At 44.6% G+C, this 24,514-nt stretch overlaps 1 protein-coding gene across 4 annotated transcripts in view; it reads left to right on the top strand.

Moving 5' to 3' along the window:
• The window catches only part of LOC129866955 (SH3 and multiple ankyrin repeat domains protein 3-like), a 269,385-nt gene that overhangs the window by 222,130 nt on the left and 22,741 nt on the right, over positions 1–24,514 (top strand). For all 4 annotated transcript variants that reach the window (XM_055940012.1, XM_055940014.1, XM_055940015.1 and 1 more), the window contains 5 exons: positions 10,227–10,302; positions 13,238–13,291; positions 13,832–13,914; positions 21,901–22,025; positions 22,173–22,308. In XM_055940012.1, the coding sequence (XP_055795987.1) occupies positions 10,227–10,302; positions 13,238–13,291; positions 13,832–13,914; positions 21,901–22,025; positions 22,173–22,308 (474 nt within the window). The remainder of the gene's footprint in view (positions 1–10,226; positions 10,303–13,237; positions 13,292–13,831; positions 13,915–21,900; positions 22,026–22,172; positions 22,309–24,514) is intronic.

Here is a 24,514-nt window from a genome sequence, read left to right as displayed (position 1 = left end):
TGTTTAAAATAATACAGATCCTGCTTTTGTTCTTTCCTTTTGTACATTCTCTTTGTACTTTATCTTTTGTCCCGTGTCCCTTCCCTTACCCCTCCCCTCTCTGACCGTCTCTAACTTTATCCTATTACAACCTAAATTATTCTGATTCTAAAGTCAATTCTAAAGACTAAAGGTACAGAGTGTGTTTCTTTCTGTAAGGATAAGCGCGCTCTCTTTTCTCTCTCTTTTTTCTCTCGCTCTCCTCTGTAAGGAAATGGGTCAGTCTTAAGTGAGGCCACTGTGTCTTAAACACATTAAAGACAGGAGCATGTGAGACAAAAAGAAAGCCAGAAAATGAAGGGTGATTGTGTCATGTTCTCATTACAGTGTGTCTCTTTGGAGGCTGTCTGTAGCAGATAGAGAGGAAACGAGAGGAGAGGTTTGGGTTCATACTGATCTATGACCCACGTGTACATGACCATATCTATTCTGCTTATAAATACTGAGTGTATCATCCCCTTTGGTAAGGGATCCTACTGAGTCTATCATCCCCTTTGGTAAGGGATCCTACTGAGTCTATCATCCCCTTTGGTAAGGGATCCTACTGAGTCTATCATCCCCTTTGGTAAGGGATCCTACTGAGTCTATCATCCCCTTTGGTAAGGGATCCTACTGAGTGTATCATCCCCTTTGGTAAGGGATCCTACTGAGTCTATCATCCCCTTTGGTAAGGGATCCTACTGAGTCTATCATCCCCTTTGGTAAGGGATCCTACTGAGTCTATCATCCCCTTTGGTAAGGGATCCTACTGAGTCTATCATCCCATTTGGTAAGGGATCCTACTGAGTCTATCATCCCCTTTGGTAAGGGATCCTACTGAGTCTATCATCACCTTTGGTAAGGGATCCTACTGAGTCTATCATCCGCTTTGGTAAGGGATCCTACTGAGTCTATCATCCCCTTTGGTAAGGGATCCTACTGAGTCTATCATCCCCTTTGGTAAGGGATCCTACTGAGTGTACTATCCCAACTTCTTAGGGGACCTACAGTAGTGGGTAGGGGGTAGGAGTGTGACCTGGGCCTGGGGTAAGTGGGTGGGTGGGTGGGTGGGCGTTAGCGATGTTCCTCAGACTGTGTGTGTGTGTTGTGTGTGCTGTGTGAGGTCAGGTGTGTGCCAGAGGCGAGTGTGTTCAAGCAGGTGCAGTTTAGCTGGGCTTGTTGTGTGAGCTGGAGGTCAGCAAGGTGATTCAGCCAGCTGGCCATGTTACTGGCTTACAACTGGAGAGTGAGGAAGCAGAAAATATCTGGCTAACACAGAAACACAGAAACTGAGGATGTAAAGAGGTGTGGAGGGTGGTGTTTGTGAGGGGTACATGTGTGTGTGTTAATGGAGGTGAAGCGGCTTGCGCCCTTCAAACAAGGACAGAACAGCTCTTGCATCCTGCCTAGAGAGAAGCAGAGCTACGTGGGCGCGCACACACACACACACACACACACACACATTCCACAGTACGTGTTATTTAGAATACAGTTCAAGTTGAGGAGCTCATTTGAATTTCCTGTCTTTTTCAGTTATTGGCTTAGCTTTCACAGAAAACAGAATTTTAATAATGTGTGCATGTATTATGTTGTCTGTTTCTGCTTGCCAGCAACAGATGCACAATCTTAAGTCTGAACAGAACCACCTTCCATCCAAATCCCTCTTGACGCAATCTCTTTGTAAAGCCACTTCTTAATGAACCCAGATGACCTGTATTTATACCCACCTTTGCTGTCAGTGTGCCAATCTCTCTGAACAATGCCAGGGCTCAAGCTAATCTGTTTTAGCGAATGCCAGGAGAACGCTACCTGCCCCAATGCATAGTGCAAACTGTAAAGTTTAGTGGAGGAACAATAACTTTGGGCTAGGCCCCTTAGTTACAGTGAAGGGAAATATTAACGTTACAGCATACAATGACATTCTAGATGATTCTGTGCATCCAAATTTGTGGCAACAGTTTGGGAAAGGCCCTTTCCTGTTTCAGCATGATAATGCCCATGTGCATAAAGCGAGGTCCATAAAGAAATTGTTTCTCGAGATCTGTGTGGAAGAACTTCACTGGCCTGCACAAAGCCCTGAAAACAACCCCATCGAACACCTATGGGATTACTTGAAACGCTGACTGTGAGACAGGCCTAATTGCTAAAAATCAGTGCCTGACCTCACGAATGCTCTTGGCTGAATGGAAGCATGTTCCAACATCTAGTGGAAAGCCTTCCCAGAAGAGTGGAGGCTGTTATGGCAGCAAATGGGGGACCAACTTCATATTAATGGCCATGATTTTGGAATGAGATGTTCGACAAGCAGGTGTGCACATACTATTGATCATGTAGTATGTGTGTGTGTGTGTATATATATATATATATATATATATATATATATATATATATATATATATATATATATATATATATATATATATATTTATATACAGTACCAGTCAAAAGTTTGAACACCTACTCATTCCAGGGTCTTTCTTTATTTTCTACTTTCTACTTTATTTTTACTATGTTGAATAATAGTCAAGACAACAAAACTATGAAATAACACATATCATGTGTTAGAGTCACACGAATCATGTAGTAACCAAAAAAGTGTTAATCATATCAAAATATATTTCAGATTTTAAATTCTTCAAAGTAGCCACCTTTTGACTTGATGACAGCTTTGCACACTCTTGGCATTCTCTCAACCAGCTTCACCTGAAATGCTTATCCAACAGTCTTAAAGGAGTTCCCACGTATGCTGAGCACTAGTTGGCTGCTATTCCTTCACTCTGCGGTCCAACTCATCTCAATTGGGTTGAGGTCGGGTGATTGTGGAGGCCAGGTCATCTGATGCAGCACTCCATCACTCTCCTTCTTGGTCAAATAGCCCTTACACAGACTGGAGGTGTGTTGGGTCATTGTCCTGTTGAAAAACAAATGATAGTCCTATTTAGCGCAAACCAGATGGGATGTTGTATCGCTAAAAATGCCATGGTGGTTAAGTGTACCTTGAATGCTAAGTAAATCACAGATAGTGTCACCAGCAAAGCACCTCCACACCATCACACCTCCTCCTCCATGCTTCATGGTGGGAACTACACAGATCATCCGTTCACCTACTTTGCTTCTCACAAAGACACTGCGGTCAAATCTGGACTCATCAGACCAAAGGACAGATTTCCACTAATGTCCATTGCTTGGGTTTCTTGGCCCAAGCAAGTGTCTTCTTATTGGTGTCCTTTAGTAGTGGTTTCCTTGCAGCAATTTGACCATGAAGGCCTGATTCATGCTGTCTCATCTGAACAGTTGATATTGAGATTTGTATTTTACTTGAACTGTCACGCCCTGGCCTTAGTATTCTTTGTTTTCTTTATTATTTTAGTTAGGTCAGGGTGTGACATGGGGAATGTTTGTGTTTTGTCGGTTTTGGGTGGTTATATGGTAAAGGGGGTGTTGGGTGTAGTGTATGGGTTTGTGTTGAGTGAATGTGTCTAGCTGTGTCTATGGTTGAGTGTAGGTTCTAGGAAAGTCTATGGTTGCCTGAATTGGGTCTCAATTAGAGACAGCTGGTTATTGTTGTCTCTGATTGGGAGCCATATTTAAGGCAACCATAGGCTTTAGCTGTTTGTGGGGAATTGTCTATGTCTGTGTTGCATGGTTTTTGCACTTAGTCATTTATAGCTTCACGTTCGTCTGTTTGTTGTTTTTTTGTTTCGTTTTGTCCTTCTTCTAATAAAGAGAAGATGTACTTTCCACGCGCTGCGCCTTGGTCCTCATTCTCTCCTAAAGACGATCGTGATAGAATTCCCCACCAATATGGGATCAAGCAGCGTGAAAAGCGGCAACAGGAGCAGCGCAAGGAGGCATGGAAATGGGAGCGTAATCTGGACTACACTACGTGGGAGGACATCGACAGGTGGGCGATCGACCCAGGGCGAGTGCCGGAGCCAGCCTGGGATTCTCTGGCGCAGTGCGAGGAGGGATACCGGCGACTGGAGGCAGCACGACGACGCGGTAGGAAGCCTGTGAGTCAGCCCAAAAAAATTCTTGGGGGGAGGCTTAGAGGTAGTGGGCCGAGGGCAGGTAGGAGACCTGCGCCCACTTCCCAGGCTAACCGTGGAGAGCGGGAGTACGGGCGAACACCGTGTTACGCAGTAGAGCGCACGGTGTCTCCTGTACGTGTTCATAGCCCGGTGCCGGTTATTCTACCTCCCCGCACTGGTAGGGCTAGATTGGGCATTGAGCCAGGTGTCATGAAGCCGGCTCAACGCGTCTGGTCTCCAGTGCGTCTCCTCGGGCCGGCATACATGGCACCAGCCTTACGCATGGTGTCCCCGGTTCGCCTACATAGCCCGGTGCGGGTTATTCCACCTCCCCGCACTGGTCGGGCGACGGGGAGCATTCAACCAGGTAAGGTTGGGCAGGCTCGGTGCTCAAGGGAACCAGTACGCCTGCACGGTCCGGTATTTCCGGCGCCACCTCCCCGCCCCAGTCCAGTTCCACCAGTGCCTACACCACGCACCAGGCTTCCAGTGTGTCTCCAGAGCCCTGTTCCTCCTCCATGTACTCGTCCTATGGTGCGTGTCTCCAGCCCAGTACCACCAATTCCAGCGCCACGCACCAAGCCTCCTGTGCGTCTCCAGAGTCCTGTGCATCCTGTTGCTGCTCCCCGCACTAGCCCTGAGATGCGTGTCCCCAGCCCGGTACCACCAGTTCCGGCACCACGCACTAGGCCTAATGTGCATCTCCAGGGTCCAGTATGCCCTGTTCCTTCTCCCCGCACTAGCCTGAAGGTGCGTGTCCCCAGCCCGATAACACCAGTTCCGGCACCACGCACCAGGCCTACAGTGCGCCTCAGCCGGCCAGAGTCTGCCGTCTGCACAGTGGTGCCTGAACCACCCGTCTGCCCAGCGTCATCTGAGCCATCCGTCTGCCCAGCGTCATCTGAGCCATCCGTCTGCCCAGCGCCATCTGAGCCATCCGTCTACCCAGCGCCATCTGAGCCATCCGTCTACCCAGCGCCATCTGAGCCATCCGTCTGCCCCGAGCCATTAGAGCCGCCCGTCTGTCCCGAGCCGTCAGAGCCGTTCGCCAGTCAGGAGCCGCTAGAGCCATTCGTCAGTCAGGATCTGCCAGAGCCGCCAACCAGACAGGATCTACCAGAGCCGCCAACCAGACAGGATCTGCCAGAGCCGCCAACCAGACAGGATCTGCCAGAGCCGCCAACCAGACAGGATCTGCCAGAGCCGCCAACCAGACAGGATCTGCCAGAGTGCAGGTTCTAGGAAAGTCTATGGTTGCCTGAATTGGGTCTCAATTAGAGACAGCTGGTTATTGTTGTCTCTGATTGGGAGCCATATTTAAGGCAACTATCGGCTTTAGCTGTTTGTGGGGAATTGTCTATGTCTGTGTCTGTGTTGCATGGTTTTTGCACTTAGTCATTTATAGCTTCACGTTCGTCTGTTTGTTGTTTTTTTGTTTCGTTTTGTCCTTCTAATAAAGAGAAGATGTACTTTCCACGCGCTGCGCCTTGGTCCTCATTCTCTCCTAAAGACGATCGTGACATGAACGCTGTGAAGCATTTATTTAATCTGCAATTTCTGAGGCTGGTAACTCTAATGAACGTATCCTCTGCAGCAAAGGTAACTCTGTTCTTCCTTTCCTGTTGTGGTCCTCATGAGAGCCAGTTTCATCATAGCTCTTGATGGTTTTTGCAACTGCACTTGAAGAAACTTTCAAAGTTTTTGAAATGTTCCATATTGACTGACCTTCATGTCTTAAAGTAATGATGAACTCTCCTTTCTCTTTGCTTATTTGAGCTGTTCTTGCTATAATATGGACTTGGTCTTTTATCAAATAGGGCTATCTTCTGTAAAGCACCGCTACCTTGTCACAACACAACTGAATGGCTCAAATGCATTAAGAAGGAAAGAAATTGCACAAATTAACAAGACACACCTGTTAATTGAAATGCATTCCAGGTGACTACCTCATGACGCTGGTTGAGAGAATGCCAAGTGTGCAAAGCCGTCATCAAGGCAAAAGGTGGCTGCTTTGAAGAATGTGAAATATATTTTGATTTGTTTAACAATTTCTTTGTTACTACATGAGTCTTCATCTGTATTTGTACCAGACCAAAGTTTTGCACACACCTACTCATTCCATATGTGTTATTTCGTTGTTTTGATGTCTTCACTATTATCCTACAATGTAGAAAATAGTAAAAATAAAGAAAAACCCTTGAACGAGTAGGTGTGTGCAAAACTTTTGACTGGTACTGTATAAATGAAGACTCTTTAGTGCCAACAATAACGGGTTAAATACATGTAAAAAAATATATATATAATAACTAAATATTTCCTTATCTTTCATATATCTCTCATATATAGGACAGACAAGCTTCCTTTAGAATTTTTTGGGGAGCGAGTATTTGCTGTTCCATGTCGTGAATCTGTTATTAAAATTCTTGAATGTTTAAACCCCTCGGCTTAGACAGGGCTTAGACTCTTATGGGTTAAGGATCATATCACCTCCACCTTACCCGACAACGTAGACACACTACAATTTGGATACCACGCCAATAGATCCACGGATTACACAATCACACTGCCCTATCCCATCAGAACAAGAGGAATACCTATGTAAGAATGGTGTTCATTGACTACAGCTCAGCCTTCAACACCATAGTGCCCTCCAAGCTCATCACTAAGCTCGAGCCCTGGATCTGAACCCCTCCCTGGGTCCTGGACTTCCTGACGGGCCGACCCTAGGTGGTGAAGGTAGGCAACAACACCTCCCCTACACTGATCCTCAACACAGGGGTCCCACAAGGATGCGTGCTCAGCCCTCTCATGTACTCCCTGTTCAACCATGACTGTGTGGCCACGCATGCCTCCAACTCAATCATCAAGTTTGCAGATGACACAACAGTAGTAGGCCTGATTACCAACAATGACAAGACAACCTACAGGGAGGAGGTGAGGGCCCTGGCGGAATGGTGTCAGGAAAATAATCTCTCCCTCATCGTCAACAAAACTAAGGAGCTGATCGTGGACTTCTGGAGACTGCAGAGACAGCATGCCCCCATCCACATCGAAGAGCGTGCAGTAGAGAGGGTGAAAAGCTTCAAGTTCCAAAGCGTGCATATCACTGACATCCTGAAATAGTCCATCCACACAGATAGTGTGGTAAAGAAGACTCAGGAGGCTAAAGAAATTCAGCTTGGCCCCTAAGACCCCCACAAACTTCCGTACTTTAATATTTATATTTTTGACTACTTTTATTCCACTACATTCCTAAAGAAAATATGTGCTTTTTACTACCATACATTTTCCATGACACCCAAAAGTACTAGTTACATTTAGAATGCTCAGGCAGGACAGCAATGTGGTCCAATTCACACACCTATCAATATAACGAGTTGTCCTCCCTTCTGCCTCTGATCTGGCAGAATCAATAAACACAACTATTGCATTTGTAAATGATGTCGGAGTGTTGGAGTATGGCTCTGTCTGTCCTTAATACAAGGAATTTGATGTATAGTATTTACTTTTACATGAGACTTTTTACTAAGATAGTATTTTACTGGGTGACTTTCACTTGAGTCATTTTCGATTCAGGTATCTTTACATTTACTCAAGTATGACAATTGAGTACTTTTTCCACCACTGCTGCCCGTCCAGTACCCAGCCCTGTATAATAAGTTCTGACTCATCTTTGACCTTCTCCCCCACCCCCACCCTCAACCACTACAACCTAACGTCTCCCGTTAACCCACATCACACTGTCACTGTATGACCTTAGGGCAGAGGGTGGAAGGAAGGGGGTGAAGAGAGAAGGAGGAAGACATACAGACAGAGTGTTCTAGTAGACGCCTGTCTCCCTTATCGACTGTCTGTCTGTTAGTATAGGCATCTCAGCCTATCCCTGCTCAGACTAGTCCTCTGCTTCTTAACTCCTGTGTGTTACAGCCAATCAAGTTCCAGCAGCTTCTCTGACTGACTGGCTGACTGTCTGAGTGGTTACGTTGCTAAACAGAGAGTTTTGGGGCTATGACTGGTTGGATATGAGAGCAGCTGGGCATGGGTTCTAGATCAGTGCCCGGTATTTGTTGTATTCCGTATTCTGATTATACACATGCGTGTGAGTTTTTGCCATGTGAAAGAGGGGAGAGGAGGGGAAAGGGGAAGTCTATGCATTTGTAATGAGAGTCAGGCCAGTGGGCCTGTATCCATTAACTCCTTATAGAGACAACAACGCTATTAGAAAAAGAGTAGAGGAGAGGGATAGAGAGTGGGAGTGGAGAGAGGGGGATAGAGAGTGGGAGTGGAGAGAGGGGGATAGAGAGTGGGAGTGGAGAGAGGGGGATAGAGAGTGGGAGTGGAGAGAGGGGGATAGAGAGTGGGAGTGGAGAGAGGGGGATAGAGAGTGGGAGTGGAGAGGGGGGGATAGAGAGTGGGAGTGGAGAGAGGGGGATAGAGAGTGGGAGTGGAGAGAGGGGGATAGAGAGGGGGATAGAGAGGGGGAGTGGAGAGAGGGGGATAGAGAGTGGGAGTGGAGAGAGGGGGAGTAGAGGAGAGGGGTGGAGAGAGAGGGATAGAGAGTGGTAGTGGAGGAGAGGGGGATAGAGAGTGGGAGTGGAGGAGAGGGGGATAGAGAGTGGGAGTGGAGGAGAGGGGGATAGAGAGTGGGAGTGGAGGAGAGGGGGATAGAGAGTGGGAGTGGAGAGAGGGGGATAGAGAGTTGGAGTGGAGAGAGGGGGATAGAGAGTTGGAGTGGAGAGAGGGGATTAGAGAGTGGGAGTGGAGAGAGGGGGATAGAGAGTGGAAGTGGAGAGAGTGGGATAGAGAGTGGAAGTGGAGAGAGTGGGAGTGGAGAGAGGGGGATAGAGAGTGGGAGTGGAGCGAGGGGGATAGAGAGTGGGAGTGGAGAGAGAGGAAGAGAGAGTGGGAGGGGAGATAGGGGGATAGAGAGTGTGAGTGGAGAGAGAGGGATAGAGAGTGGGAGTGGAGAGAGGGGGATAGAGAGTGGAAGTGGAGAGAGGGGGATAGAGAGAGGGAGTGGAGAGAGGGGGATAGAGAGAGGGAGTGGAGAGAGAGGGATAGAGAGTGGGAGTGGAGGAGAGGGGGATAGAGAGTGGAAGTGGAGAGAGGGGGATAGAGAGTGGAAGTGGAGAGAGGGGGATAGAGAGAGGGAGTGGAGAGAGGGGGATAGAGAGTGGAGGAGAGGGGGATAGAGAGTGGAAGTGGAGAGAGAGGGAGTGGAGAGAGGGGGATAGAGAGTGGGAGTGGAGAGAGGGGGATAGAGAGTGGGAGTGGAGAGAGAGGGATATAGAGTGAGAGTGGAGAGAGGGGGATAGAGAGTGGGAGTGGAGAGAGGGGGATAAAGAGAGGGAGTGGAGAGAGGGGGATAGAGAGTTGGAGTGGAGAGAGGGGGATAGAGAGTTGGAGTGGAGAGAGGGGGATAGAGAGTTGGAGTGGAGAGAGGGGGATAGAGAGTTGGAGTGGAGAGAGGTGGATAGAGAGAGGGGGGTAGAGAGGTAGAAAGATTGATGCAGAGTGAAGGTTTGAAAGGGGGATAGAGAATGATGGAGGGGTGTAGACTGGAATCAGGAAGAGAATGACAAGAGGGGTAATGGGGATATGGGTGGATAAAGGGTAAAGAGGGGTAATGGGGATATGGGTGGATAAAGGGTCAAGAGGGGGATAGAGAGAGAGTGATTGAGAGGAGTGGAGGTGATGGAGCTTGGAGTGGAGACAGAGAGAGGTTTGTTTGGTATTTCTGTGCATTTGCGTTGAGAAACTTGTGGTGGACAAAGCTGGCAGCTGTCACTGACTCAGACAGACAGACAGACAGGGTGGAGGGAATGTCAAGAAACTAAATGTAATTAACTCATAAGATAGTCTGACAACACACACACACACACACACACACACACACACACACACACACACACACACACACACACACACACACACACACACACACACACACACACACACACACGCACACACACACACAGACACACACAGACACAATTAAGAACTCTAGTGGCCTGACAGGGTCTCCAGTCAGCAGATTGTCCTTTCAGCGGGGTAGCAGTATGTGTGTGTGTGGCGGGGGGGAGGTGGTTATTATAAATGCACTCAAGCAGTGACAGGGCCCAAGCGAAACCACACACACACACACACACACTGATAGTGTATTGCTTTGTTTTACAGAGACAAGAGAGGACCGCACTAAGAGACTGTTCAGACACTACACTGTGGGATCCTATGATAACCTCTCCTCATACAGGTAAGACACATACATGCACAGACACAAAAACAAACACACACACACACCCACTATGTGATGTGATGCTGCTGTCATCTAGTGGTGAGACAGTGTCAGTGCATTCTGCCTGCACGAGTCCCACTCTCAACCCAGGCCTCATATAAAACTCGGATTATTGAAACATTCCTTTTGTGTATGCGTGTGTGGGTGAGTGTCTCTCTCTCCCTCTCGTCCTTTGTCCCCCTCTCTCTGAATTGTACTGCCTGTGACATCAATCAGTAATAAAGGAGAGTGTGAGTGCTCACTCTCAAGTAAATCAGATGTGCAGGCTGGGAGAGAGGACAGGAGAACACTATCTGCTATAGGACTGTGTTCTGATGTAAATTCACTCTGAATGTCAGAGTCAGCTTGTCGGGAAAGAGGTGCTTGGTATCAGAGTGTTGTTTCCCCTCAGCTTTCCAGAGAGGAGGGGGGAGACAGATGAAAAGAGAGAGTGCCTACGAGAGAGAGAGAGAGCAGTTTTTCACCAGCTAGTTAAGGATCATATCACCTCCACCTTACCGGACACCCTGCCTAGACCCACTACAATTAGCATACCGCCCCAACATGACTCACTACGTACAATGGGTACAGAGTGAATCATGAAGAGTGTGTGAGAGCTAAAGCAGCAGAGGTGGCTCTGAATAGGATAGAATGTCAAAGCTCTTGAATGGAAGTCTTTAGCATGCCACTGTGAATGGCTACTTTGAAGGTTTATGGAAGATTATTATACGTCAGACTGTAATTACATTATGGAACATGATTGTGCTACATTGGATGCTAATCTTAATATGAATGGATGGAATATTTTGTTTAAATATCTGAGTAGTACTGTATCTAAACAGGAGTTCATTGAATAGAATTGTGAATGCAACATTAGCGAGATTCAGAGCATGATTGGTTGAACGGAAACAAAGCTATTCTGTAGCTATGGAGGGGAAAAGTTTAGAGCTGGTTGGATATACAGGATGTAGGCTAAGAGGAGGGGGAGGAGAGAAAGATGAACTGTATTTGTAAACCCCATATATATATATATACAGTGGGGAGAACAAGTATTTGATACACTGCAGGTTTTCCTACTTACAAAGTATGTAGAGGTCTGTAATTTTTATCATAGGTACACTTCAACTGTGAGAGACGGAATCTAAAACAAAAATCCAGAAAATCACATTGTATGATTTTTAAGCAATTCATTTGCATTTAATTGCATGACATAAGTATTTGATACATCAGAAAAGCAGAACTTAATATTTGGTACAGAAACCTTTGTTTGCAATTACAGAGATCATACGTTTCCTGTAGTTCTTGACCAGGTTTGCACACACTGTAGCAGGGATTTTGGCCCACTCCTCCATACAGACCTTCTCCAGATCCTTCAGGTTTCGGGGCTGTCGCTGGGCAATACGGACTTTCAGCTCCCACCAAAGATTTTCTATTGGGTTCAGGTCTGGAGACTGGCTAGGCCACTCCAGGACCTTGAGATGCTTCTTATGGAGCCACTCCTTAGTTGCTCTGGCTGTGTGTTTTGGGTCGTTGTCATGCTGGAAGACCCAGCCACGACCCATCTTCAATGCTCTTACTGAGGGAAGGAGGTTGTTGGCCAAGATCTCGCGATACATGGCCCCATCCATCCTCCCCTCAATACGGTGCAGTCATCCTATCCCCTTTGCAGAAAAGCTTCCCCAAAGAATGATGTTTCCACCTCCATGCTTCACGATTGGGATGGTGTTCTTGGGGTTGTACTCATCCTTCTTCCTCCAAACACGGCGAGTGGAGTTTAGACCAAAAAGCTCTATTTTTGTCTCATCAGACCACATGACCTTCTCCCATTCCTCCTCTGGATCATACAGATGGTCATTGGCAAACTTCAGACGGGCCTGGACATGCGCTGGCTTGAGCAGGGGGACCTTGCGTGCGCTGCAGGATTTTAATCCATGACGGCGTAGTGTGTTACTAATGGTTTTCTTTGAGACTGTGGTCCCAGCTCTCTTCAGGTCATTGACCAGGTCCTGCCGTGTAGTTCTGGGCTGATCCCTCACCTTCCTCATGATCATTGATGCCCCACGAGGTGAGATCTTGCATGGAGTCCCAGACAGAGGGTGATTGACCGTCATCTTGAACTTCTTCCATTTTCTAATAATTGCGGCAACAGTTGTTGCCTTCTCACCAAGCTGCTTGCCTATTTGTCCTGTAGCCCATCCCACCCTTGTGCAGGTCTACAATTTTATCCCTGATGTCCTTACACAGCTCTCTGGTCTTGGCCATTGTGGAGAGGTTGGAGTCTGTTTGATTGAGTGTGTGGACAGGTGTCTTTTATACAGGTAACGAGTTCAAACAGGTGCAGTTAATACAGGTAATGAGTGGAGAACAGGAGGGCTTCTTAAAGAAAAACTAACAGGTCTGTAATTCTTACTGGTTGGTAGGTAATCAAATACTTATGTCATGCAATAAAATGCAAATGAATTACTTAAAAATCATACATTGTGATTTTCTGGATTTTTGTTTTAGATTCCGTCTCTCACAGTTGAAGTGTACCTATGATAAACATTACAGACCTCTACATGCTTTGTAAGTAGGAAAACCTGCAAAATCGGCAGTGTATCAAATACTTTTTCTCCCCACTTTATATATACACACACACACAATACAGTACCAGTCAAAAGTATGGACACACCTACTCATTCAAGTGTTTTTATTTATTTTTACTATGTTCTACATTGTATAATAATAGTGAAGATATCAGAACTATGAAATAACACATATGGAATAATGTAGTAACCAAAAAAGTTTTAAATCAAAAAATATTTTAGATTCTTCAAAGTAGCCTCCCTTTACCTTGATGACAGCTTTGCACACTGTATATTAAGCAAGTGCTCTAGTTAAATTGTATCTCTGAAACCTCTGCTCCCTGACACAGGAGGGTTTTTCAGGGGTCTCCATGCCCCGTCAGCAGGGGCTCTGTCTACCCGGGGTAAGTGGCTGGGCAGTTGGCGTGGCTAACAGCTAACACACGACTGAACTCCAGGTCTCCCATGCCAGTGTGTCTAGTTTTCAATTCACTAACTGTATGGGCTGTCTGGTGTCAGCAGTGGGATCTGACGGTCAGTCAACAGAATATTGGTGTTGCTGAGATTGGGACATGATGGTGCTTTTACTGTGTGGTAACAGAGTGTTAGAATGTCGCTGGGAATACATGATGTTGTGTTTGAACATTGAATTGTGTGGTGTGAATTGACACACACACACACACACACACACGTAACAACACTCATTAGTAATGAGAATTTTATACATTTTACAAAAATAAACACAACATGCAACAATTTTTAAGCTTTTACTGCGCCCTCGTCGCCACCCCCCTCCTCCCCTATTTCTCGTTGTCCATCTCCATCTACTCCCATCTTTTTCTCTACCATCCCTGGCTCTCTGCTCTCTCCTTCATTCCCTCCTGTCTCTTCTCTCAGTGAGTATGTTGCGGGACTCTTACCTGCTGTCCCTCTCTGCTCTCCAGTGATTACATCATAGAGGAGAAGAATGCTGTGCTGCAGAGGAAGGAAAAGGAAGGATTCGGCTTCGTCCTACGGGGAGCCAAAGGTAGGGAACACATTCACGAGTTTGGCTTCTTGCCATCTGACAAACATGTCAGAAGGGGCAGTAGTTGATAGAGTTTGGTATAAGGGTTTTGGCATGGATGGTAGGCGGGGCACAACTGGGGGCTGATCCTGCCCCCTCCCCCATTCCAGCAGGGTCAGACCCCAGTTGTCAACTGTGTCTGCGCTGAGTCTTCTGGCATGGCAAACCCCGGCCAGAAGCCCATCATTGTGAAGGAAGCCTAGAGGGTGCAGTTGTTGGATAGGCCAGCTCCCGGTCGTAGACCAACATTGACCTGGCCCGCCATTGTGCAGCATGTCTAGTGGGTGACTTGCTGTGGCAGTTTAATAGCTTCTCAACTACTGCCTGTTTGTCAGCCAGAAGTACAAAGGCGTGAAGATGGATGCTGTTTAAATACTTTGAGGGTGGTTGATGAAGCAATTAGATTCAGGTGAGTGAGGCGGGCTTGTGGCTAATAAAGATTGGATGCAGGTGAGCAACTTGGCATGGTCACGGTTCAATGTCCATATGTGGAGTTCCTTGCCTATCGTCTGCTTTCCAATGCGGGTGTCTGGGTCCACATATGGAGTACCTGCTCCAGGGGCTGCGTTCCAATATGAATGTCCGTGCCCATGTATGAAGTTCTTGCTCCATCCTCATTCCAATATGAAAGTCTGAGCCCATTTATGGAATTCCTGCTCTAAGGCTGCATTCCAGTGCAGAAGAACTAGCCCATATATGGAAGTTCCTGTTGTGGATTAGGTATGCCCTCTGAAGCTTAAAGCATTCCTCCAGAAACCGCGTCATAAACTGCACACACACACACACATACCTTTGTTAGTGAATCAGGTGTTTTAGTTCTTGGCCACAAAACAGACAACCTTTTGCTCTATACCTCTACGATCAGCCTGGAGTGACATACACACTTTTCACAAAACTCAACTTTATACCTTATTACTAAAGCAGGCTGTCCGAATCACCATCACAGCTGCGTCCAAAGCCCTGCTACTATCGTCTAGGGATGTAACATTCTCTGATTCCCATCAGTCCCCTGATCAAATGTTTAAGATATGAGTGGATGGGACCACGGGACCCCGAGCCGATCCAAATGTAGCACGCATCGGTCAGAAACCGATTAAAAAGTTAGCATTTTACTCTTTTTACCTTCCGAAAATACATCTCATCTTTTGAGACAACTGACGCATGCTGAGCAACCCCAGGCAAAATCAGTAGCCTAGTTAAACTGCGCAGCTTTGCACACGAACCAAGGAGATGTCGGCCTATTCCTGATCTTGCACATCTGCATCCACCTTCAGCATTCAAATGCTTGTAAAATGGCTTGCGCAATATTATGCTATATTAGTTGAGGGACAACCAATGTAATTTGCTAGGTTATTGTTATCAAATGCGCTTCTGAAAATTGTGTTTTACCTGGAAAAAAGTAAGCATACTACCGGAGACACAACTCTCATCTGGCAATAGCCTAGCCGCTAATCAGGGCTTAGCTCTACATTGGATTTTATTTTGATTGTTCAGGTTCACCATCAGCAATAGCTTTGGTACACAGCAAATTCTCCAGTGTTAAATTAACACTGAGAGTGTTACATTTAAACCTGGCCCAGTGTCTATACGTGTCCACACTTTTCAGTGTTAAATTATCAGAGTTACCACCTGTGACTGTATGTGTTAGGTATTTGTTAGGGACAGAAACATTCATCCATTTTTGCTTCCATCTATTTTCAGTTCTGTGTCCTTCACCAAGTGAGATCCCAAGTGAATATGTCATAATTAAAATGTCATTCTTCAACACAATAGGTATTTCATAAGGCCTTATTTTGAGTGCCTAGCTTTACCTAGTGATTCAGGAAACAAAGCTTTCTGAACTTTGAAGCTTTCCACCAATTGTGTTGAAAATAGGTTCATTACACTGAGCTTCATTATCTGTTCACAATGCACATTAGTGACATCTGCTGGTCAGCAATAAATAGTAACGTGATTTACAGAGAGGATATTTTTCTCCACTAATTTTTATCAAAGCTTCATGGCCAGCAGTAAGTTGTTTGCTTTAATAGACTACATTCAGTTGCATTACCAGGTTTGCATCTTACATCATGCTTCCCTTTTTCACATTCAAGTTTGCTATCAAAAACAGAATATATGCCATTATTTAAGAAAGAAGCTTATACTATACTGATAAAAAAATATAAATGCAATATGCACCAATTTCAAAGATTTTACTGAGTTACAGTTGATGTAAGGAAATCAGTTAATTGAAATGAATTCATTAGGCCTGAATCTATGGATTTCACATGACTGGCAATATAGATATGCAACTGTTGGTCACAGATACCTTAAAAAAAATATGTAGGGCCGTGGATCAGAAAACCAGTCAGTATCTGCTGTGACCACCATTTGCCTCATGCAGCAAGACATATCTCCTTCACATAGAGTTGATCAGGCTGTTGATTGTGGCCTGTAGAATGTTGTCCCACTCCTCTTCGATGGCTGTGTGAAGTTGTTGCATATTGGCAGGAACTGGAACACGCTGTCGTACACTTCAATCCAGAGCATCCCAAACTTGCTCAATGGGTGACATTTCTGGTGAGTGTGGCGACCATAGACAAACTGTAGGCCCTGTGACATGGGGTAGTGCATTATCATGCTGGAACAGTTTAATGCGGAAGATAAATGGCACAACAATGGGCCTCAGGATCTCGTCATGGTATCTCTGTTCATTCAAATTGCCTTCAACAAAATCCAATTGTGTTCATTGTCTGTAGTTTATGCCTGCTCATACCATAACCACACAGCCACCACGGGGCACTCTGTTCCTAATCTTGACATCAGCAAACCGCTCGCTCACATGATGCCATACATGTCGTCTGCGCTTGTGAGGCTGGTTGGACGTAATGCCAAATTCTCTAAAACGACAGCTAATGGTAGAGAAATGAACATTAAATTCTCTGGCAGCAATTCTGGTGGACATTCCTGCAGTCAGCATGCCAATTGCATGCTCACTCAAACCTTGAGATATCTGTGGCATTGTATTGTGTGAAAAAAATCCACATTTTAGAATGGCCTTTTATTGTCCCCAGCACAAGGTGCACCTGTGTAATGGAGAAGGAAAGGATAAATGCTCACTAACAGGGATGTAAGCAAATATGTACCCAAAATTTGAAAGAAATAAGCTTTTTTTGCGTATGTAACACTTTTATTTCAGCTCATGAAACATGGGACCAACACTTTACATATTGCATTTATAGTTTTGTTCAGTGTAAATAAAACAACTTATTTGAACAACAGTGCAGAAAGTGTGGTTTCACATTAAGAAAATGGTGTGCTTTCAACAGGATTCCACCTTATACCCTCACATCACTGAATGTTCCATATTTCCCTACTCTGCTTGCTAAACTATTGGTCCGGTGCAATTACATGTACAAAATCCTAATTATATTTATAAGCGTGGTATCCAGTAGAGGTTGGTGTTTGAAAGCAGCTTAATCAAAGAAATCACCGGAATCACCACAGCAAAATCAGTGAGATCCCGCATTTAGCAACACACGGTTTGAAAAAGCAAGTGATCAAGCTAAGCTTCTGACATCACTGATGACATATTTCTGTTAAAATGATACACGCATCAGCACACTGCTTCAAAGTTAGCTGCTGTAAAACGTAACATCACTAGTTTTATCTTATTACAGTGGCCTGAAACTCACAGTTTACAGGAAACATCAGGCCTGCAAGTCACATTATACTGGCTTGCAAAGTGATGTGTAATTCCTATTGGAATCCAGCCAGAGTGGGAATATTCAACATTGTAAAAATATTATTGTTACCAGCAATTTGCATTCAGACTGACTGTTGGTTTGGGTGGACTATGAAACTACATAAAGCATTTAAACCATTTCAGTAACGGGTGCAATAAATAAATCCAAGTAACATATTGGATTAGTTTAGAAAAGTGTATATTACTTATATTTGAGTAGCATAAGATTAATAAATGAATCAATGTTCATGAAAAAACATATAACATATAATTTAATGAAACAAACAATTCAAAAAATCAACCTGCAATAGAGCATTCTGGGAAATGTGATAATGATGGGCATGGTTTGGGTTTAACCCTGGTTGTTAACACCAACACAGGGGTTCTGTTCCACCAGTGATTACAGCGTTAATTTAACACCTGAATCAACACAGAAATGTTACATTGAAAACTCAGCACTGGCCAACTTGCTGTGTGGTTATTTAAACATTCAGTGTATATGGTAGGATAATGTTGATAATTTCACAACGAAAACAGCAATCACTTTCATGTTCAAAACCATTTTTATATGGGGGTGAAATCCAAAGCTGTGCTAAACATTCATTGGCTATGTCATAGCTAATTTTTACAACACTTTTAATCTACAAAAATGACAAGTTAATTAGTGGGTTGTGGTGATTTCAGATCAAAAATTGGGGGACAAAAAGTACACATTCCTCCCCCTAATCTGATAGTAGGGTGGTAGATGTCCAGTCTCCCTCTGGTGCTTACATACAATATAGACATACTGTACACATTTACAAACACACACACATAGAAGTCAGCTCAGATTCAGCTCAGAGGTCCAGCTCTTCAGCTCCTTCAGCAGCAGATTTTAATTTAGAATGGAAAATGAATGTGTTTGTGCAACAAATGTTAGTGCATCACATCAAACCGAAACGCATTGATTCATTCCTCTAATCAAACCAAATCGTTTAATTCTAAAGCGTATTGTTCCTGTATCATATTGGAGCCCAAGTATCTATATCAATACGTATTGAATTGTCTTGAAAGGGAAAGATACATGTCTTCAAATCATAGCCTGTCTGTGAGCCCCTCTGTAGGTGTTCTGAGTGTGGGTTGATGTGAGGAGTTCTATACCGCTATCACTGAGTCACACAGTATGACTAATTCTCAGTCAACGAGTCAACGCGACTGTCTTTGGTCAACACCACATTGTCTCTCTCTCTCTCTAGCTCTCACTCTCTCTCTCTGTGTGTGTGTGTGTGTGTGTGTGTGTGTGTGTGTGTGTGTGTGTGTGTGTGTGTGTGTGTGTGTGTGTGTGTGTGTGTGTGTGTGTGTGTGTGTCTAGCCCCTGTGGTGGTGTAATCCTAGGAAGAGCTGTCAGTTGAATACCCCATCTGTTCCTCACACATGGTGTTCAGGGAGACAGAAATGAGTATCTTTCTCTCAATTCTCTCCATCTTTCTTTTTCCTCCTGTCTTTTTTCTCATTCATTGACTCCTTCACTGTTTGTTCTATTCCACTTTTTTCTGTCTCTAATTCTTTTTTGACCTCCTCCCCTCCCTTTTCTTTATTCGTCTTTCAGCTTTACTATTAGTCATTATCAGCTACTACTTTACCTGCACACACACACACACTTTGCACTACTGCACGTTCCAGCTCCCCATGCTGGTTACTATAGCAACCCCTGGTGGGCACCTTGCCGGAAGTCTGAGGGGTGTGTTTTCTGCTCCTCCATCTCAAGCATACATTTCTTCCTCTACGTGTGTATTTGGAAAGTGAAGCTAAAATGTTACATTTGGCTCTATACTCCAGCATTTTGGATTTCAGATCAAATGTTTCATACGAGGTGACAGTACACAATGTCACCTTTTTTTTGGGGGGGGGGGGTATTTTCATACATATCTGATTAACCGTTTAGAAGTCAAAGTAGTTTGTTGATGTAGTACCCCCCCCCCCCCCCCCCCCATTTCAAGCTGTCGTGTGCACAAGCAAAGTGAAATGCCTTTCTTGCAAGCTCTAAACATAATTATGCAGTAATCAATCACAAAATAGCAAAAATAGACTGGCTTTCCTCCTGATCAACAAACAGTTGACATATAGAGCCAGGAGATGTTCTCTGTCCATCTGTCTCTCCCTCCCTAGTTTCTCCCTACATCCTCCTTAGCAATATTTACATTTGTCTACTCTTTTTCTCCTCCTTTTCCAATTTCTATCACTCAACTTCCCCCCTCTACATGTATCCCTCTCTTCCACTCCTCTTCTCCCTCTTCCTCCATGTTCCTGAGTGCCTCAGATAGAACTGAATGGATTACCTTTCCTAGTGGGGTCAAGTCGCACACACAGAGACACAAACACACACACACACACATACTGCAGCTACCTCTGGGAACTCTCCTGTGTAAGTGGTATAGTTGGACTCAGTCCAGGATTAAATGGAGGGTGTGAAGTGCACAGTAGACTATCCTCAGGCAGAGGCACACTCAGCTAACGAGTCAGGAGTGTGCTTGCATGAGTTTCTGTGATTTTTTCTGTGTGTGTGTGTGTGTCTTGTGTGTGTGTGTGTGTGTGTGTGTGTGTGTGTGTGTGTGTGTGTGTGTGTGTGTGTGTGTGTGTGTGTAATCTGATTTTCAGTGTGAGAGTGGATAAAGTAATATGGTTGAGTGGAAGGGTCTCTCCCTGTCACACCATCTCACCTCTCACTGTTACTAATACACTATAGAACACACTGTAGAGTCCATCTCACCTCACTCTATTATAAACACACACACACATTCACTCGCTGGCTGCTGTTTGTATCCAACTCTGTGTGTAACTCAGATGGCAGATGTGTGTGGGTTTTTCTTAATACAGAATGTAAACTATATATACAAAACTATGTGGACACCCCTTCAAATTAGTGTATTTGACTATTTCAGCCACACCCGTTGCTGACAGGTGTATAAAATTGAGGGCACAGCCATGCAATCTCCATCGACAAACATTGGCAGTAGAATGGCCTTACTGAAGAGCTCAGTGACTTTCAACGTGGCACCGTCATAGGATGCCACTTTTCCAACAAGTCAGTTTGTAAAATGTCTGCCCTACTAAAGCTGCCCTGGTCAAATGTACATGCTGTTATTGTGAAGAGGAAATGTCTAAGAGCAACAACGGCTCAGCCACAAAGTGGTAGGCCACACAAGCTCACAGAATGGGATCGCAGAGTGCAGAAGCGTGTAAAAATGGTCTGTTCTCGGTTGTAACACTCACTACCGAGTTCCATACTGCTCTGGAAGCAACATCAGAACAATAACTGTTCGTTGGGTTTCCATGGCCGAGCAGGCGCACGCACACAAGCCTAAGATCACCATGAACAATACCAAGAACCGGCTAGAGTGGTGTAAAGCTCTCCACCATTTGACTCTGGAGCAGTGGAAACTCGTTCTCTGGAGTGATTAATCATGCTTCACCATATGAAGTCCGATGTACAAATCTGGGTTTGGTGGATGCCAGGAGAACGCTACCTTCCCCAATGCATAGTGCCAACTGTAAAGATTGGTGGAGGAGGAATAATGGTCTGGGGCTGTTTTTCATGGTTTGGACTACACCCCTTAGTTACAGTGAAGGGAAATCTTAACGCTACAACGTACAATGACATTCTAGACGATTCTGTGCTTCCAACTTGGTGGCAACAGTTTGGGGAAGGACCGTTCCTGTATCAGCATCTATATCTATATAGATGCCCCCCTATATAACAATACCCCTGTGCACCAAGCGAGGTTCCTACAGAAATGGTTGGTTGAGATAAGTGTGGAAGAACTTGACTGGCCTGCACAGGGCCCTGACCTCAACCCCATTGAACACCTTTGGGATGAATTGGAACGCCGACTGTGAACCAGGCCTAATCCTCCAACATAAATGCCCGACCTCACTAATGCTCTTGTGGCTTAATGGAAGCAAGTCCCCACAGCAATGTTACAATATAAAGTGGAACGCCTTCCTAGAAGAGTTGAGGCTGTTATAGCAGCAAAGGGGGGACCAACTACATATTAATGCCCATGATTTTGGAATGAGATGTTCTACGAGCAGGTGTCTATATACTTTTGGTCATGGAGTGTATCTCTCATGATTCAGTGAGTATACCTTGTGGAATATTCTGAGATTATTATGTGTGTTTCTTGTGTTGAAACATCTGTCCATTTCTGTATCTAAATCAAGTCATCCTCTCTGTGTGTTCCCAGCTGAGACACCCATTGAAGAGTTCACCCCAACACCAGCGTTCCCTGCCCTCCAGTACTTGGAGTCTGTCGATGTGGAGGGAGTGGCCTGGAGGGCAGGGCTTAGGACAGGAGACTTCCTCATAGAGGTAACCATATCCCCTCTCTTCTCCAACCCCATGGACTACCTACCGCCACTGCCTCTCAGCTCTTTGTCTGACCTCCAGCCGTGTGTGCGTGTGTGTTTGTTTGTGCCTTGTATGTGCCGCGTGTGCGTGCGGGTTTGTGTCTTCCAGGTGCACGGGGTGAACGTGGTGAAGGTGGGCCATAAGCAAGTGGTGTCTCTGATTAGACAGGGGGGCAACAGCCTGCTGATGAAGGTGGTCTCTGTCACACGCAAACCTGAGTCTGAGGAGGTAGTCCGCAAGAAAGGTGAGCAATGTGTCTATGAGTCCTATTTTGAGTATCTATCACAGGAGGTTGGTGGCACATAAATTGGGGAGAACGGGCTTGTGGTAATGACTGGAGCGGAATGAGTGAAATGGTATCAAATACATCAAACACATGTTTCCAGGTGTTTAATACCATTCCATTTACTCCGTTCAGGACATTATTATGAGCCGTTCTCCCCTCAGCAGCCTCCTGTGATGGTATGCAGCCTCCTTCTGGAGTGGACAGGGTGAAAAGTGGAACTTCCACTAATGCCTGTCCCTCATTGCAGATGTAAACTCCTCCTCCTCCAGTCCGGTGTCCTATTATTAGCTGCTCCATGTATTTGATCTTTAGCACATAGCCATTTGATTCTTAATCTTATGGCTGAGATCCCGTTAACGGGATCGACTTGACAACAGCCAGTGAAAGTGCAGGGCGCCAAATTCAAACAACAGAAATCTCATAATTAAAATTCCTCAAACATGCAAGTATTATACACCATTTTAAAGATATATTTGTTGTTAATCCCACCACAGTGTCCGATTTCAAAAAGGCTTTACGACAAAAGCATACCATGCGATTATGTTAGGTCAGCACCTAGTCACAGAAAAACACAGCCATTTTTCCAGCCAAAGAGAGGAGTCACAAAAAGCAGAAATAGATAAAAAATGAATCACTAACCTTTGATGATCTTCATCAGATGACACTCATAGGACTTCATGTTACACAATACATGTATGTTTTGTTCGATAAAGTTCATATTTATATCCAAAAATCTCAGTTTACATTGGCGCGTTATGTTCAGTAATGTTTTGCTTTCAAAACATCCTGTGATTTTGCAGAGAGCCACGTCAATTTACAGAAATACTCATCATAAATGTTGATGAAAATACAAGTGTTATACATGGAATTAAAGATATACTTCTCCTTAACCTGTCTAGGATCAGCGTGGCGCTAGCGGCACACCCCCCCCCCCCCACTGAAAAACCAGTGCCGCGAAATTCAAAAAAAATATTTTTTTAAAATATTTAACTTTCACACATTAAAGTCCAATACAGCTAATGAAAGACACAGATCTTATGAATCCAGTCAACATTTCCGATTTTTAAAATGTTTTACAGGGAAGACACAATATGTAAAGATGTACATCTATTACCTAAAAACACATTAGCATATTCCACCATCTTTTATTTGTCCACCAACACCAGTAGCCATCACCAATTCGGCTAAACTAAGATATTTATAGCCCCTAACCAACAAAAAAACTCATTAGATGACAGTCTGATAACATATTTATGGTATGGGATAGGTTTTGTTAGAAAAAAGTGCATATTTCAGGTAGACTTCATAGTTTACAATTGCACCCACCATCACAAATGGACTAGAATAATTACAATGAGCAACGTGTTTACCTAACTACTAATCATCAAACATTTCGTAAAAATACACAGCATACACGAATCGAAAGACACAGATCCTGTGAATACAGACAATATTTCAGATTTTCTAAGTGTCTTACAGCGAAAACACAATAAATCGTTATATTAGCTTAGCACATAGCAATTAGCAGCCCAGCATTGATTCTAGCCAAAGTGAGCGATAAAAGTCAACATCGCCAAAAGATATTAATTTTTTCACTAACCTTCTCAGAATTCTTCCGATGACACTCCTGTAACATCACATTACAACATGCATATACAGTTTGATCGAAAATGTTTATATTTAGCCACCAAAATCATGGTTAGACAATGTGAAATGTAGACAAGCTGGTAAAGAAAACGTCCTTGCGCCACTTAGACAGTGATCTACTCTTATACATAAATACTCATAAACGTGACTAAAAAATATAGGGTGGACAGGGATTGATAGACAATTTAATTCTTAATACAATTGCGTTATTACATTTTTTAATTTATCCTTACTTTTCAATACAGTTTGCGCCAAGCGAAGCTACGTCAAAAAACATGGCGTCCTAAGCCACTAAAATGTTTCGACAGAAACACGATTTATCATAATAAAAATGTCCTACCTTGAGCTGTTCTTCCATCAGTATCTTGGGCAAAGGATCCTTTCTTGGGAGAAATCGTCTTTTGGTGGAAAGCTGTCCTCTTGCCATGTGGAAATGTCAACTACGTTCGGGATGAACTGAAAAGCGCACCCAACTTTTCACATCGTTGCAAAAATAAATGTCCCAAAATCGCACTAA

This window comes from Salvelinus fontinalis, chromosome 12, assembly GCF_029448725.1.
Source record: "Salvelinus fontinalis isolate EN_2023a chromosome 12, ASM2944872v1, whole genome shotgun sequence".
Classification (NCBI taxonomy): Eukaryota; Metazoa; Chordata; class Actinopteri; order Salmoniformes; family Salmonidae; genus Salvelinus; species Salvelinus fontinalis.
The sequence above is the reverse complement of the archived record's forward strand: the minus strand, read 5'-3'. Positions and strand labels throughout refer to the sequence as shown.